This window comes from Lynx rufus, unplaced genomic scaffold, assembly GCF_022079265.1.
Source record: "Lynx rufus isolate CCGP_SWC_20201006 ecotype Redwood Valley unplaced genomic scaffold, mLynRuf1.p SCAF_4, whole genome shotgun sequence".
In the NCBI taxonomy this organism is placed as follows: Eukaryota; Metazoa; Chordata; class Mammalia; order Carnivora; family Felidae; genus Lynx; species Lynx rufus.
Window position 1 is genome coordinate 10183147 of NW_025814856.1, and position 14055 is coordinate 10197201.

Here is a 14055-nt window from a genome sequence, read left to right on the forward strand (position 1 = left end):
TGTACATCAGACAGAGCAGAAGCTTAATAAAATGATTTACTTAAATGTATAGAGAAGTTGAAATCAAACAAATGGAAATTCCAGGAAAGAAAAAGAAAGATCAGATTCTACTTCCACAGTCTGATAAAGGGATAGCAGTTCCTGTCTCTGAGGCTCTGAGCCCTGCAATCATGGGCGCATCTTCAGCCCCAGGACAATTGGCCCTTACGTCCCTGGAACCCCAACGATTCTTTTCAGAGCCCTCTTTATGTCTCTGTTCCTCAGGCTGTAGATGAAGGGGTTCAGCATGGGCGTGACCACTGTGTACATCACCGAGGCTGTGGCACTTGACCGTGAGCTCTGGGTAGCAGCAGAGCCGAGGTACACTCCTAGGACTGTACAGTAAAATAAGGAGACAACTGACAGGTGAGATGCACAGGTGGAAAATGCTTTATACTTGCCCTGAGCTGATGAGATCCCACGTATGGAGGAAACTATCTTAGAATAAGAGTAAAGGATCCCTGCTAGGGAAGCACCACCCAACAATCCAGCTGCAAAATGCATCACCATGTCATTAAGAAAGATGTCAGAACAGGCAAGTTGGGCCACTTGATTGATTTCACAAAAAAAGTGGGGGATTTCTACTTGTGTACAGAAGGACAGCCACAACATCATTAAGGTTTGTAATAATGAATTCAGGGTGCTCACCGTCCAGGACACCAGAACAAGCAGTCCACAGAAGATGGGTTTCATGATGATCGTGTAGTGCAAAGGGTGACAGATGGCCACAAATCGGTCATAAGCCATCACAGACAGTAGAAAGTTGTCCAATCCAGCAAAGAGTAGGAAAAAGTACATCTGTGTGATGCAGCCTGCATAGGTTATGACCTTGCTCTGGGTCTGGATGTTCAGAAGCATCTTTGGGACAGTGGTGGACGTGAAGCAGATGTCTACAAAGGACAGGTTGGCCAGGAAGAAGTACATGGGTGTGTGGAGGTGGGAGTCAGAGCTGACGGCCAGGATGATGAGCAGGTTCCCAAACACAGTGATCAGGTACATGGAGAGGAAAAGCCCAAATATGAGGGGCTGCAGTTCTAGACCCTCTGAAAATCCCAGAAGAAAAAATTCTGAAATATGTGTATCATTTCCTGGTTTCATGTGCTGGAGGTGACTACCAGGGAATAAAAAAATAACATGACTAATTTTCTCAATAATGAACATTGCAAATATCATTGAAATGCTACAATTCTTATTTTGCATCAAAAGTGAATATCCATCATTTTTGTACGGAACTTATCCCCTCTCAGCATCTCCATGCCAGCTCTGAATAGGTATTCACTTCCCACACTTAACATTTTCCCCAAGTGCTCATGTTTTCTTTACTTTTAATGAGAAATTCTGTCATGTGTTTGAGGAATAACCTTGAGCACTGACTAACCTTCACGCAAAGTGTATAAGTGTCTAGAAACAAAAGCCTGGAGGGTTCAGTGATGGAGAAAGGGGATAAGCAAATGAGACCAGATAAAATATCAGGAGGTGACAGGTGCCGTGAAGAAAAACAAAGCCTGTGTAAAGGGAAGCGTGGATGGAGGGATGGCTCTTCCTGGTTGTTCGGGCACACCGGCACACATGTAAACAGAGCCCTCGAAGAGACAGGAGACACAAGGTCCTCTGGGGAAGAGCGTGCCCATCGGAGGGAACTATGAGTGCGACGGCTCTGAGGAAAGACGTGGGTTTTTCTAAATTAATTTTTTAAAGCATGATGGTGGTCGACACACCAGGTTACGTTAGTTCGGGGGGCATCACACAGTGATTCAACAAGTGTCAACGTCACGCCCTGCTCACCAGGCATGGAGTTGCCATCTGTCACTACACAGCCTGTGACAGCATCACTGACAGTATTCCCTCCGCTGGGCCTTTACCTCCTCTGAGTCTCCCCTTCCTGAACATGGAAGGAATTCCTCAACCGGAAGCCAGTGTCTCCCACTCCCCTTCACCATCCTGCCTTTTGTTGTTTGCATATTGTGTTAAAGACCCAGGCTCAAAAGAAAGCCAGTGTGTCCGGGGGAAGGAGCGAGAGGAAGACTGATGAGAGGTGGTGGCAGGGAATGTTGAGGAATGAGGTGGCCTCTCTGACACTGATGACACTTCCTGGCACAAGGAACCCCTCCTTCACATGGTGTTCCTTGCACTTTATTAATTTCGTTTCCAAGGAATCTTTGAATAGAAATAGGCACCCTTCTTATATTCATTGTCAGTAGTAATCTGGCACCTGTATTTTAAGGGTCACGTATTAGAGCTATGGGTTTCAGGACTTCTCCTTGAGAACCACTATGTCGCATGTGAACACACACACACACACACACTCACACACATACACACACATACACACACACGCTATAGCCTCCTATAGCTATTCTCACCTATGGCCACAATATTATACAAACAATGATACAAGGCAGGCTGTCAACATCCGATTGTCTTTCCTCTAAAGATGTAAAAATGTGTCCAAATTCCATGAGCATGTAAACATGGGTCTCCATTTTAATAAGATCATTTCATGTCCAGTGTTTAAAGAAAACTAAAAAATCAAATTCAAAAACTGAAAGCAAGAAAAGTGGGGAGAAAGATCTGATGAGCTCAGGTGGCCCCTAGCGATGGTGATGAGAAAGGTGTCCCTGGTTCTGGTGACACCCCAACCCAGGCACATCTCCTTGATGCCTAGAATAATAAAACAGCAAAAACAATTTATCCAAAAGAAAAATTATGAATGTCTTCATGTTATCAAGACATCCCACCAGAATAACGAGCAAGGAAAGACACCAACAATTCACAAAAGGAAATGCACAGAGTACAAAAAAATGGGAGATTTTCAAGGATTATTTGCTTAAAAAAACTTTTTCTAAAAAATATATAATTCCAAACTTGTATAATCAGAAACTTGGGTTTCAAATTTGGAATCTACACATATTTGCTCTTTGAACTTGGAATAGCAACAAATCTTTTCTCATATGGCCCAGGAACAAATGAAGCTGGCCCTTTCCTCACATTCCTTTGTAATTCCTGGGCTTTGGGTTTTAATCTCTTTTTTGGCAAAGTCATCGGGCAACTCTCCTCCTGTTTCTGATTTTTGTCCAACGTGTGTAGGCATCCCTACAGTCTACCCTATAAAATCCTGTACGTGCCTCAAAAACCTATTTCCTTTCTTCATCTGTATATCCCTGAGTACATTATGTCACACACACATTTATGTCACCCACTCTACTTTCTTCATTTAATGTAAGATCCAAATGAGCAGGACCTCACCACCTTTGTTCATTTTTGCCATTTGATAAAGGTGTGCATTGAGATAGAAACACACTCCTAGAAAATGGAATTTATTTTTTGAGGAATCTCCACACTGTTTTCCAGAGTGGCTGCACCAGTTTGCGTTCCCACCAACAGTGCAAAAGTGTTCCCATTTTGCCACATCCTCGAACCAGCAATAGCACTACTAGGAATTTATCCAAGGGATACAGGAGTCCTGGCTCATACAGGCACATGTACCCCAATGTTTACACTATCGACAGCACTATCGACAGCAGCCAAATTATGGAAAGAGCCCAAATGTCCATCAACTGATGAATGGATAAAGAAGATACATACAATGGAATCCTACTTGGCAATGAGAAAGAATGAAATCCTGCCATTTGCAGCAACGTGAATGGAACTGGAGGGTATTATGCTAAGTGAAATAAGTCAGTCAGAGAAAGACAGGTATCATATGTTTTCACTCGTATGTGGAACTTGAGAAACTTAACAGAAGACCTTGGGGGAAGGGAAGGGGAAAAATAGTTACAAACTGAGAGGGAGGGAAGCCAAACCATAAGAGACTCTTAAATACAGAGAACAAACTGAGGTTGATGGGGAGGTAGGAGGGCAGGGTAGAGGGGAAAATGGGTGATGGGCATTGAGGAAGGCACTTGTTGGGAGGAGCACTAGGTGTTGTACGTAAGCGATGAATCATGGGAATCTACCCCCAAAATCAAGAGCACATTGTACACACTGTATGTTAACCAACTTGACAATTAAATTAAATTAATTTAATTTAATTTAATTTAAAAAAAAGAAAGTGGAGTTTATAAAATAAAAAGAACAGCAGGAACAAGAAAACCAGGATAAACATAGTGGATTCAAAACAACCTTGTTAATTGAAATTGAATTTTAAAAGACTGTCTTCTGCAAGAAAAGATTAAAAATAACAATAATTTCATCGCATTAACACAGGTCTCTATATCAAAATAGAATGGGCAACAACCAAAGCAGATACGAAAATATAATTTATAACCATCATTCATTTAAAAGTAGTGCAGGGAGCATTATCTAAAATTATAATTTCATCCTATATAAACATAAGTGGAGTCACACATTCTTGTGAGAAAGATATAAGTTGAATGCAAGAGGAATTCATGTTTCCACAGGATGGTAGAAGGATGATTGCTAGCTCTGAGAACGGATCTAATCACAAGAAACAAAAGATAGTGAGGAATCACAGCTGTGAGGGAAGGTGGCGATACATACAAAAGGCAGTTTATTACTACAAGGCACATAAAAAGCAATGGGTGGGAGACAAAATATGACTGATAGACTTGACCACTCAAAGTTTATAAACTCTCACACCACCCAGAAAATATATCTGTACATACATACAAGAATTAAACAGCAAATAGCAAACTTGGCTTAAAATTTTGCAATTATTTCTTTTGTTTGCTTCATGTTTTTATTTACATTCTAGTTGGTTAGCATATAGTTTAATATCGGTTGTAGGAGGAGAATTATTCATTGAAAGAATGCAATCAAAGAGCAAAAGGAAAATGATTCAGCAAGAACAACAAACAAACAAACAAAAGCAGGAATAAGAATGGTCAGACCCCAGGATACAAGGCAAAGAACTTTCCCAAATAAGTTACGACAGAGAAAGTAAATGGCTAACGAACCCAAAAATATTTTCCGGCTCCAGGTAATGAAATAAGTGGAAAATAAAGCCCTCTAGCATATGCCTGTTTGTCTTTGAAATAAAAATTTTAAATGAATACCTAATGTGAGAGAAGATTCTGTGAAATGTATGTCTTCAGAACTGCAGATGCAAGATCGTGGCTCCCTCCGTTGGTCTGGATCTTTCTAATGGATACAGAATATGCTCCAATATACCCCATCTTAAAAATATTTTTTAAATTCCCTCACTGCACTTCAATGCTCTCCATACCTAATAGTGTTTTTTCATATTCCCTTTAACTGCAAAACTCCTTGGAAGTGTTCACATTTTCCTGGGAGTCAGTATCCCCATTCCTTCTTTAGTCTCGTCCAACTGGACTTTTATTCCCACCACCTAATTGTGGACAATAGTCCTTGCATCTCCAAGTTCACCAGACATTTCTTTTTTAAACATATTAAATAAATTGATTATAAATGAATGGATTCACCACACCAGTTTGTCTCCAGACTAGGCTGGTTAGGCTCTCAGGTGACCTCAGGTAAAAGCTTTCAGCTTCCATTCTCTCTGAACCTTTCCTGAAGTACCTGCTGAGATCTGAGACCCACCTGGATGGGGTCTCTGAGAGGAAGGTTTCCATGTGGAAGTCCAAATTCCTCCCCATTGGTTGATGATGGAAACCAAAGCTCTGTTCCCAGACCGCAGGAAGGAGTGAAGCATTGGTCCCCAAGCCAGACTTAGGAATCCAAATGCAAAAACCATGTGTCCTCCAGCTTAAGGTTGGAGCAGGAGGTCAGGGGCTGCAACTGAGGAGATATTTACAGCTCCTTATGTTTGCTGTATCTGCTCCCTATACCTGCTCATTAGACACATTTCCCATTATTACTCCAACCCCTGAGCACATCTCCCTAGGGGAATTTATATGGACAGAATGGAATTTTTTCCTGTAGATTCTCTGTTCCCAAGAGATCAGATTAGAATCACGCATATCCAATTTTTATTACCCTTCCTTGAACTTTCCTGGCTTCCAGAGCTCTAACATTGAAAGTTTTCACAGCCCTAAGTGAAAGGTTTTTTTCCAAATCTAAAACTCAGGAACTTGTCTTGACTATGTCCCTTGGTTCTCCAAAACAATGACTTGTGGTGGGAACACAGCTCCTGATAGCTCTAGAAAAATCCCTATTCCTTCTTCAACAAGCAAAGGTGTGTTCCTTTCCTATACAGTCATGGATACAACAATCCTTGGCTTCATAATTATTTTGACAAATCAGTTAAGAGTTTGTATCTTTAATACAGGTTAAAAGTTGACATTTATGAAACACTTGGTAATTCAAGCGATATTTTAAAGCATAGTCATCAGGATAGTAATGTACTGGCACAAAAACAGACACATAGATTAATGGAACAGAATAGAAATCCCAGAAATGGACCCACAACTATATGATTAACTAATCTTCGACAGAGTAGGAAAGAATATCCAATAGAAAAAAGACAGTCTCTTCAACAATGGTGTTGAAAAATTGGACAGCAACATGCAGAATGAAACTGGACCACTTTCTTACACCAAACACAAAAATAAATTCCAAATGTGTGAAAGACCTCAATGTGAGACCATCAAAATCCTAGTGGAGAACACAGGCAGCAATCTCTCTGCCCTCAGCTGCAGCAACTTCTTTTTTTTTTTAATGTTTATTTATTTTTGAGAGAGAGAGAGAGAGCACAAGCAGAGGAGGGGCAGAGAGAGAGGGAGACACAGAATCTGAAGCAGACTCCAGGCTCTGAGCTGTCAGCACAGAGCCCAATGAGGGGCTCGAACTCACAAGCTGTGAGATCATGACCTGAGCCGAGGTCAGATGCTTAACTGACTGAGCCACCCAGCCTCCCCTGCAGCAACTTCTTATTAGACATGATGCCTGGAGGCAAGGGAAACAACAGCAAATATGAACTATTGGGACCTCTTCAAGATAAAAAGCTTCTGCACAGCAAAGGAAACAATCAACAAAACTAAAAGGCTGCCTACAGAATGGGAGAAGATATTTACAAATGACATATCTGATATAAGGTTAGTGTCCAAAATCTATAAAGAACTTCTCAAACTCCACACTGAAAAATTAATAATCCAGTGAAGATTTGGGCAGAAGACATGAACAGACACTTTTCCAAAGACATGCAGATGGCTGACAGACACACGAAAAGATGCTCAATGTCACTCATCGTTAGGGAAATACAAATCAAAACCACAGTGAGATATCACCTCACACCTGTCAGGATGGCTAAATTTAACAATGCAGGAAAAAACAGGTGTTGGCCAGCATGTGCATAAAGGGGAACCCTCTTACACTGTAAGTGGGAATGCAAACTGGTGCAGCCACTCTGGAAAACAGTATGGGAGTTCCTCAAAAAATTAAAAATAGGACTATCCTACAATCCAGCAAATGTACTACTAGATATTTACCCAAAGGATAGAAAAGTAATGATTCAAAAGGGCACATGCACTACAATGTTTATAGCAGCATTATCTACAAGAGCCAAATAATGGAGAGAGCCCAAATGCCAATTGAGTGATGAATGGATAAAGAAGATGTGGTTTACGTATACAACGGACTATTACTCAGGCATAAAAAAGACTGAAATCTTTCCATTTGCAATGAGTGCATTGTGCTAAGCAAAATAAGCCAGAGAAAGACAAATACCATATGATTTCATTCACACGTGGAATTTAAGAAATGAAACAGATGAACATAGGGGAAGGAAGAAAAGAGAGAGAGGGAGGTAAACCATAAGAGACTCTTAGCTATAGAGAACAAACTAGGGGTTGCTGGGGAGGAGGTGGGCAGGGGAGGGGTTAAATGGGTGATGGGGATTAAGGAGCACACTTGTTGTGATGAGCACTGGGTGTTGTAGGTAAGTGATGAGTCATTAAATTCTACTCCTAAAACAAATATTACACTGCATGTTAACTAACAAGAATTTAAATAAAAACTTGAGGGGTGCCTGGGTGGCTCAGTCAGTTGAGCATTTGACTTCAGCTCGGGTCATGAGCTCACCGTTTCTGAGTTCAAGCCCCATGTTGGGCTCTGTGCTGACAGCTCAGAGCCTGGAGCCTGCTTCAGATTCTGGGTCTTCCTCTCTTCCCCTTCCCTACTTGTGCTCTGTCTCTCTCTCTCTCTCTCTCTCAAAAATAAATAAACATTTTTTTAAAAAAAGCTTGAAACATTTAAAAAAAGATCTTTTCAGGCATCATGGGCTGAGCTTGAAATTGTATATGTATTGTCTCATTTATTTTTTTCAAAAGCCATTCTATGAGGGCCATAATGTTAGGAGCCTCATTCCACATTTGCAGAGATGTGACTTGGAAGGGTTGAGTGGTTACCCCAGAATTATGGACTGGACCATTATGAACTGATGTGCTTCTATTGGAATGCTGAGTTCTCTTGCTCTAGACCAGTGGATCTCAGCCAGGGATGATTTTGCCTCCAAAGGACCCTTGAAAATACCTGGAGAAGGTTTTGTTTGTCATAGCTTAGGAAGTGCTCCTGCTAATTTGACATGCCCAGGGTGGCCCAGAAATTCTGCCTTGTAACTAGCTCCCTGTTGTTACTTTGACGATCTTGGTCTGTAGACAACCTTTGCATATTAAGACTGTGGTCCAGTGGTAGAATCAAGTGTGAGTATTTTGGGGTTTTCTTCTATAAGAACCCCCCTACCTACCTCAGGTCTGACCTTAGGCAGTCAAATGTGGGACTCAGTGGTTCAGCTTCTTTATACACAAGTTTGCAGGTGTCTCTTTTTCCTCATGACAGGAAATGAACCTTCCAAGCCTTTGTTCCTTTATCTGTAAACTAGAGAAATTCCATCTAAGCATTTGGTGTGAGAATCCTTTTGGTTAGTAATATCTTTTTTAAAAAGTTAATGTTTATTTTTGAGAGAGAGAGAGAGCATGAGTAGAGGAGGGCAGAGGGAGACACAGAATCCAAAGCAGGCTCTAGGCTCTGAGCTGTCACCACAGAGCTTGATGCAGGGCTTTAACCCACAAACCATGAGATCATAACCTGAGCCAAAGTCGGACACTTAACCAACTGAGCCATGCAGGCACCCTGAGAAGTTAGTAATTTTTTAGATCTCACAGGGAATTACCTGGCACAGAGAAGGTGCTCAGTCCACAGGGGCTACTGTGACCTTCTATGTTCCACATTGACTAAGTTGATGATGACATGCCCCTCCATAAAAGTCTCTTGGGACAGGAAGTGAGTCCAGGATTATTCTGCTTCAGGGGCAGTTTTTTGGGTGGGTTGGGAATGCAGTGGGTGTAGATGGCAGCATCCGACACAACTGGGGGCCCAGGCACTCACTGGCACACTCTTACATTCATCCCTGGGTGAAGTCCCTGGCTGAGGTCTCCTGGGGCACTAAGCGTGCTGCCTTGGGATACAGCTTATGTGGGTAAAGTATAATTGTTCCTCTTACTCTCCTCAATGCGTTCAATATTGAGTGTTTTTTTGCTCCAACTTTGGGCTTGAGTTTCTTCATCAGGCCCCTGGACTTCCATGAAGATACTCTCAGCAATGAGTTACTGTCTTTTCTTAGGGAAAAGATGTGAGAAAACTCCAATTTCACCGTTTTGACGATCTGTTTTTTTAATTGGGAAAATACATGTTTTCTAGAAGCTCCACTAACAGATTTCAGCTCACATATGTTTGGGCACACTTGTGTCACATGGTATGGTCAGCAGATAGATGGCTTTCCAAAAATGTCTGCTTCCCAATCCTCAGAAGCTGTGAAAATGTTAGGTTACAAGGGAAAAGGGATTAAAGTTATAGAAGGAATTAAGTTTGCTCATCACTTGATCTTAAGATAGAGGTTATCTGGGGCTAACTGGATGAAGCCCTTGTAACCCCAAGGGTCCATGAAGAGAAAAAGGAGGCAGCTTAAGGGTCCAGGAAATGAGAGAAGGGAAAGACTCAGTCAGCCACTGCTGGCATTGAAGACACAGGATGGAGCCATAGGACAAGGGAGGAGGATGTTCCCTAGAAGCTAGAGAAGGCAAGAAAGGGGGTTATCCTCCTGGAATCTCTAGAAAGGAATGCAGCTGTGAAGACATCTTGATTTCTATCCCAGGGAGACCCATTTTGGACTTCTGATCTCCAGAACTGTAAGCTAATACCTTTGTGTTCTTTTTAAGCCACCAAGTCTGCCATCGCTGGTTACAACAGCAACAGTAAGCCAAAGCACATGATGACCCCTTTATTAATGTTTTGAGTATATTGCCACCCCCATCAATATCCTGCTACTAGGAAAAAGGGGAGAATCAATATTGGAAAGGCAACATAGCCTCTGTTCTTGATTAGAACCTGTAATAAACTTCCATTTCACCAAACCGTGAAATTGACGGGAGAATAAGAAAACACAAATCCTCTAAAATAAAATATGTCATATTATAATTTTTTAATGTTTATTTATTTTTGAGAGAGAGACAGAGTGTGAGCTGGGGAAGGGGAAGAGAGGGGGGAGACACAGAATCTGAAGGAGGCTCCAGGCTCTGAGCTGTCAGCACAGAGCCCAACGTGGGGCTCGAACCCATGAACCGCAAGATCATGACCTGAGCCAAAGCCGGATGCTTAGCCTACTGAGCCACCCAGGCGACCCATAAAATCTGGCATATTATAAAAGTGGAATAAAAAAAAACAATGAGGGAAGCAAGGCTTTTGAAATAAGAGGTGTTTGGACAATTTGTTATTAGTTAGAAGCAAAATAACATTAAATTTCTATCTTAATGACAACCGTTTGTTGGCATAAAGAGAGTGAACATGTAGAAAAGCAAAATGAATAAAGTGAACTTGTAGAAAAAACATAGCAGTGGACATCTAGAAGAAAGATTAGGTTAATCCTCTGAGCATAAACCAGATGGAAGAAAAAGCAAAGAACTGAGAACATAATCAATGGATTCCAGTGCCTTGAAATCTGTAGGTCCAACAATAAAGAAAATTTACAAACAAGTGTAAAACTAGGGAAAATATTTAGAACATGTTGGATATTACAAAGCATAAAGTGTAGACATATAAAAAATTATTTTAACCCAATTAGAATAAAAATACCTGAGAAATGGTCTAAAGATGCAAACCAAAAATATAGGAAGAAAACATGCAAATAAATATACAAACTTGAAAATGTGCTAAACTTTGTAACAATCAAATGAAGTGAAATTATAATATTAAGGAAAACTTAATAAACCTCAGTGTAGGGTTTGGATTTAAAACTCCGTCATTAGAGCTATACCAGGCACTGTAAAGATAGGTAAGAGACAGTTCTGAAACTCAAGAAATCTGTAAAGTGGACAAGTTGAGAAATTTAATAACGTTGATGGGACCGGAAGGAAAGTAGATCAGGAAAAAAACGTGGAGGGGATCAAATTTTGGGTTCATTTTATTCATGTGACCTGAGAAAACATCTCTGTAAATGAGTTTTCAGGACATTTCCAAAATAGGCACACATCCCATCCCTCTGAGGATAGATATTAAATACATGAGATTTGATTCATTTTTTTTAAAGAAATCCAAACCATTACCAAATATAACTGAGAAAATATCAGGTTCTGTTCACACCAAGTTAAAATGACTGGTTATAAAGTGAAAAAGAGAACTCAAGATATAGCCTGAAGAAAAATCGAGAGGGCAGGGAAGACCCCAGGAAAGTACTGCTTTAAAACAGGTACAACTGGGGAAAAAATAAAGATATTTGATGAAACAAGCCAGATTTCTGGGCCTCCATATTGTGCACCCAGTTACCATAAGACTCCTCCGGAGACCCCACTGCTGAGAGGCACCACCCTGCTGAGGAATCTCCTTAGAGCCCCCTTCATGTCCCTATTCCTCAGACTGTAGATGAAGGGGTTCAGCATGGGCGTGACAATCGTGTACATCACTGAGGCCACCAGACTTGTCCTAGAGGATGAAGTCGCTGCAGAACTGAGGTAGACCCCAAGACCTGTTCCATAGAACAAGGAGACCACTGAGAGGTGAGACCCACACGTGGAAAAGGCTTTGTACTTGCCAGTAGCTGAGGAAATGTTGAGTATGGAGGAAACAATTTGATAGTAGGACAAAAGTATTCCGTTGAAAGGAATCACGGCCAGAATGCCAGTTGCAGAATACACCACCACGGTATTGACGAAGGTGTCAGAACAGGCAAGCTTCAGGACTTCGGGAAGATCACAAAAGAAGTGTGGGATTTCCACGTTCGTGCAGAAGGACAGCCTCAAAAGGGTCAAGGTCTCGAGCAGGGAGCCCATGATACTGAGGCACCAGGATCCCAATGCCAACAGCCCACAGAACTGGCCGTTCATGATGATTGAGTAGTGCAGGGGGTGACAGATGGCCACAAAACGGTCATAGGCCATCGCGGTCAGGAGTAAGTTGTCCAGGCATCCAAACACAATGAAAAAAATATCTGGCTGAGGCAGCCTTCATATGTTATGATTGTGCTCTGAGTCTGGATGTTCCAGAGCATCTTCGGGACAGTAGTGGAGGTAAAACAGATGTCAGCCAAGGACAGGTTGGAAAGGAAGAAGTACATGGGGGTGTGGAGAAGGGAGTCAGAGCAGATGGCCAGGATGATGAGCAGGTTCCCAGTGACCGTGACCAAGTACATGGACAAGAACAGCCCAAAGAGCACAAATTGAATATCTGACTTTGCTGAAAATCCCAAGAGGAGAAATTCCGAAGCACGTGTTTGATTTCCTGATTCCATGTGGATGAAACCACTACCAGGAAAGAGAGGGGAAAAAAAAATCAACGTTCAATTACCATCACTTTGATGGCACAGAAATGTGGTTGCCTTCGATTTCAGGTGAATGGATTAATAAAGTACTGCCCCTTATATCATTGCCTCAGTTGGGGAGTTTTAAATGCTTTCATCCTTCCTTTGTACCGCTACTCGCTGGAAATGTAATCCTCATTCCAAAGCAGCTGTCCCCCTTCGTCGCCTGGCTACTCAAAGTGTGGCCCATGGATCAGCAGGATCAACATTGCCCAAGAGCGTATGTGAATGCCGAGTCCCAGGCCACATTCACTCTTACCGAATCAGAAGCTACACTGCAACAAGGTCGCAGAGTCTCACCTGTTCATTCATGACTGCGTAGTGTTGGTCTAGAACCTCTGTGGCATCAGGTCCTTCAACTTTTATCTCCCCACTTTTATTTTCTTCTACATCTTGGGTCAAGCCTCCTTACTTAATATGTAGGCAAAAACTGGAGCCCAATTAATAGAGCTTTTTCCTGCCATCCGTGTGGAGTCCATAGTTTCATTCATTGGCCTTAACTATTCCAAACACTGCTTATGAAGCCTGAATTTAGTTTTTCAATGCAAATATCTATAAAAGGTATACAAGCACCGCATATTAGGCTGATGTTACATTTAGGTATTTTTTGTTTTTAAGGTTAAGATTCAGAGCGTTTATACACATACATATGTTTGTTGTAGACTGTGGGTCTAAAGTTCTTGTCTTGCAAGAAAGCGGGATGCAGGATTAAAATGGGAGAGATGGCTAATGTCCGGGAGGAGACAAGAGCCCTGATTAAGGGTCCTTGCTCTGTTTTTACTAGGATCAGAAGGCTTACAGACATGGTGATGGACGTGCACAAAGAGACAACGAAACTGTGAACATTAACTCATGGACAGGAGGGAAAGGGGGTTTTGAAGATATGTGGGGTTAGGGGCTTGGGTTAATACAAAACAAAACCCTGGCCCCGGGAGGCTGGGTGGAAGGTTGTTTACAACAGACATGAGGCACCACCTCTGTTTACCAAACTTGGCCTAGAGGACAAGAAAGACAGAACAAGCTACCTCAGGGTCAACAAGGCACCTTTCTTTTGTTAATTAGCTCTGCTCTGGGCAACTTCACCCTGCAGAGGTCTATAGACCTACTTACCTGTTTACCTAATTTGGTCCTTCCTTCCTGGGAAAGCAGCTTTCTGCTATTGTACTAAGTTGGGGGGAGGGGCGGCGCTTCCTCCCTGAATACCTAATCTTGTTTACCTCATATACCTTTGTTCTGTACTGGGGACTTTGTCCCGCCCTCTCTATACTGGGGTCTCTGCCCAGCCCTCT

The 14055-nt window shown here is 41.9% G+C and overlaps 2 protein-coding genes across 2 annotated transcripts; both read right to left on the bottom strand.

Moving 5' to 3' along the window:
• Positions 1-204: 204 nt before the first annotated feature.
• Positions 205-1212, bottom strand: LOC124524798 (olfactory receptor 7A17-like). The gene has a single exon (XM_047097200.1). The coding sequence runs from the start codon at positions 1210-1212 to the stop codon at positions 205-207; it is 1008 nt and encodes a 335-aa protein (XP_046953156.1).
• A 10520-nt stretch (positions 1213-11732) lies between these two features.
• LOC124524608 (olfactory receptor 7C1-like) lies at positions 11733-12697 on the bottom strand. Its single transcript, XM_047096944.1, is given in 2 exon segments — positions 11733-12394; positions 12397-12697. Coding segments are annotated over 2 exon segments (963 nt in total).
• Between the last annotated feature and the right edge of the window lie 1358 nt (positions 12698-14055).

Excerpts from the sequence above, each read along its gene's own strand:
- LOC124524798 (XM_047097200.1), bottom strand. The coding sequence starts at position 1,212 with ATGATATTTGCAATGTTCATTATTGAGAAAATTAGTCATGTTATTTTT.